The sequence below is a fragment of the Penaeus vannamei genome, chromosome 31, assembly GCF_042767895.1.
Source record: "Penaeus vannamei isolate JL-2024 chromosome 31, ASM4276789v1, whole genome shotgun sequence".
Classification (NCBI taxonomy): Eukaryota; Metazoa; Arthropoda; class Malacostraca; order Decapoda; family Penaeidae; genus Penaeus; species Penaeus vannamei.
Genome location: NC_091579.1, coordinates 8,473,770 through 8,476,269, shown reverse-complemented (window position 1 = coordinate 8,476,269; position 2,500 = coordinate 8,473,770). Strand labels below are relative to the sequence as shown.

General features: G+C 42.1%; 1 protein-coding gene across 1 annotated transcript in view; it reads right to left on the bottom strand.

The window, feature by feature from the left end:
- The window catches only part of LOC113812903 (uncharacterized), a 31,563-nt gene that overhangs the window by 16,742 nt on the left and 12,321 nt on the right, over positions 1-2,500 (bottom strand). The window contains exons 7-11 of the mRNA XM_070143761.1: positions 1,559-1,677; positions 1,326-1,442; positions 869-1,145; positions 535-686; positions 157-363 (exon numbers count right to left, since the gene is read on the bottom strand). Coding sequence (XP_069999862.1) covers positions 157-363; positions 535-686; positions 869-1,145; positions 1,326-1,442; positions 1,559-1,677 — 872 coding nt within the window. The remainder of the gene's footprint in view (positions 1-156; positions 364-534; positions 687-868; positions 1,146-1,325; positions 1,443-1,558; positions 1,678-2,500) is intronic.

Sequence of the window (2,500 nt, the reverse complement as noted above, 5' to 3'; positions counted from 1 at the left end):
AGAGAGAGAGAGAGAGAGAGAGAGAGAGAGAGAGAGAGTGAAATGGATATGTCAAAGTACTGGATACTATAGAATGAATTATACAGAACTGCATACAGATTTCAGAAAAAATTATGGCAGTGAGATTACACACGCCTAACCCACTCACGACCTCACCTGGACAATCGCACAGCTGCTTCCCGTCACAGTATAGCTCACATTGGTGGGAAGAACAGGAAGAGGAACCCCCTGAACCTTGAAGCGATGCTCTTTGTTGAAATGCAGAGTGCCATTCCAGTCCGTTGCCATGACTGCCACGCTCACGTCATGCTCTATCGGCCGCGTGTCAAAGAAGAGCAGACTCCGCACGGCCATCATCGTGTCCTGAGAAAGACGTCACTGAACTCAAGAAAGGACATTTTAAACCTCACTGATGGAGTTGAAATCTGAAAGGGACATAGTAGCCAATGGCAAAAAGAAAAATGCTTTACTAAATGTTATATGTTATGTTATAAAAAATGTACTAAACACATGGTCCTCACATATACCACTTACAAATATAGAGTAGAATCCGCCATGGCTGTTCATTTGCTCGACCAACCACCTCGACATTTTGCTTAGTTCGTGCTTGAAGGTGTCATAGCTGTAACGTATGATGGCGAGGGCTGCATAACTTGCTATCCGTATTTCTTTTATTTTGGTTCCCGCTGTAATTACGAGGAATATCAGTTTAGTAGGAATTCGATAGGATAATGTATTAGCGAAAAAAAAATAATACAGAGATGTATTTGGTTATCTATGTGACTCTCCTACTACTGCGTGTAACATTTGTTCTAGTCATCCATACAAATATAAGAAACATGGGTGATAGTGATAAGATTTTACGCACTGTCATCATCTGGCAAGTCCCAATATATGTATTTCTCGGTCTCCACTGCCTGGAGAAGCAGTTCCTTGAGCATCATTTTTGTCTCTGGAAGCTGAACGACGGCAATGGCATAGGCCTTTATAGCAAGGAAGAAGGGGTCCTTTGAGGAGTGCTGGACGAGGCAGTCTCTTGCTCTGAAGGGTTCCAAGTGCGGTGGTCCCCCCATGCCACTGATGCCCACCGCTATCATCTTATAGGCCGTAAGTAGGACTCTCGAATCCTTCTTGGAGACGTTGTTCTTAGAAAAAGAAAGATGTGTGATCCAATGACAATTTCGCACTTGAATGCCTCTACAAATACGAAATTGCTTCCTTGGAATTCAAGTTTTCTCATTTTCTTTTCTGGTGACAAAAATATATTAAACAATAAAGGAAAAGAAATATTAATTTCATCAGTAACTTCTACGCGACACCCTTACTTTTAACTCGTCGTCAAACAGTTTCCCAACCGAGTCAAAACAGCCATCTGCACTCTCTTCACTTCTCTGGAGTCCCGCTTGCCAAGACCAGGTTTTCCGCATGACACTAAAATTGAACTGGACGAAGAGAATATTCCGCTCTTAAATACTTGTCAGTCATGCAAAGTACTTTTCTTAAGATATCTTGTACTATTACTATAAACAGGACAGCAAGGCGAGCGTTGAAAACTTACGGAGACTGTACCAATAGTGAGGATATACGCTGTCATCCAGGAAGAAGCAGATCTGTTGCGGCTGCCCAAGGTGGTGTACGAATTGTCTTCGAGTCGGTACTGCAACTGATGATCATATGCTGAAACAAAAAGAAAGAGCCATGCATGCATATATATATATATATATATATATATATATATATATATATATATATATATATATATATATATATATATATATATATTGTATGTGTGTGTCTGTGCGTGTGTATCCTCACAAGAGGCGCACATTAAAGATTTCCTCCAGGCCCACTTCCGCTTATCCTAGAAGGCTGAAATTTCATATACATGAATATGCACATCTATATAAGTCAAGTGTTGATTTCCAGTGTTAAAGGTGCAGTAAGGTGTGAAAATGGAACCAGTGCATTATCGAGCAGTGATCAGATTTTATACTTGAATGGCCACACACAAGAGACCTTCGATGAATTGGAAGAAATTTCTGGGAAAATGCCCCATCATATAAAACTGTCAAACATCGGGACCGCCAGTTCAGGTGTGGTCGGAGATCTGTGGGAACTGCTCCTATCCCAGGGCACACCCCAGTCTGCCATTAATGAGGACACCCATCAAGCGGAGACTGTCATTTCGGAAGATCGACGTATTACTTTCCGCCAAGCTTAGTGTTGGGTCTGTGGACAAAATCTTTCTTGGCCATCTGCATATGCAAAAGTTGTCTGCTCGATGGGTTCCCAGGCCACTCACACCTTTCCAAAAACAGGAAGGAGTAGATTGTCCCAAGGCTCATTAAGCCATGCGCCAAGAAAACCAGGAGGACTTTTTTAACAGACCAATGATGCAGGATGAGGCTTGGGCCCATCCCATCAATATGATTCAGAAATAAAGGCCCAATCAAAAGATTGACCCACCAACCCCCCAAAAGGTAGGAGCTTACTATGCTTC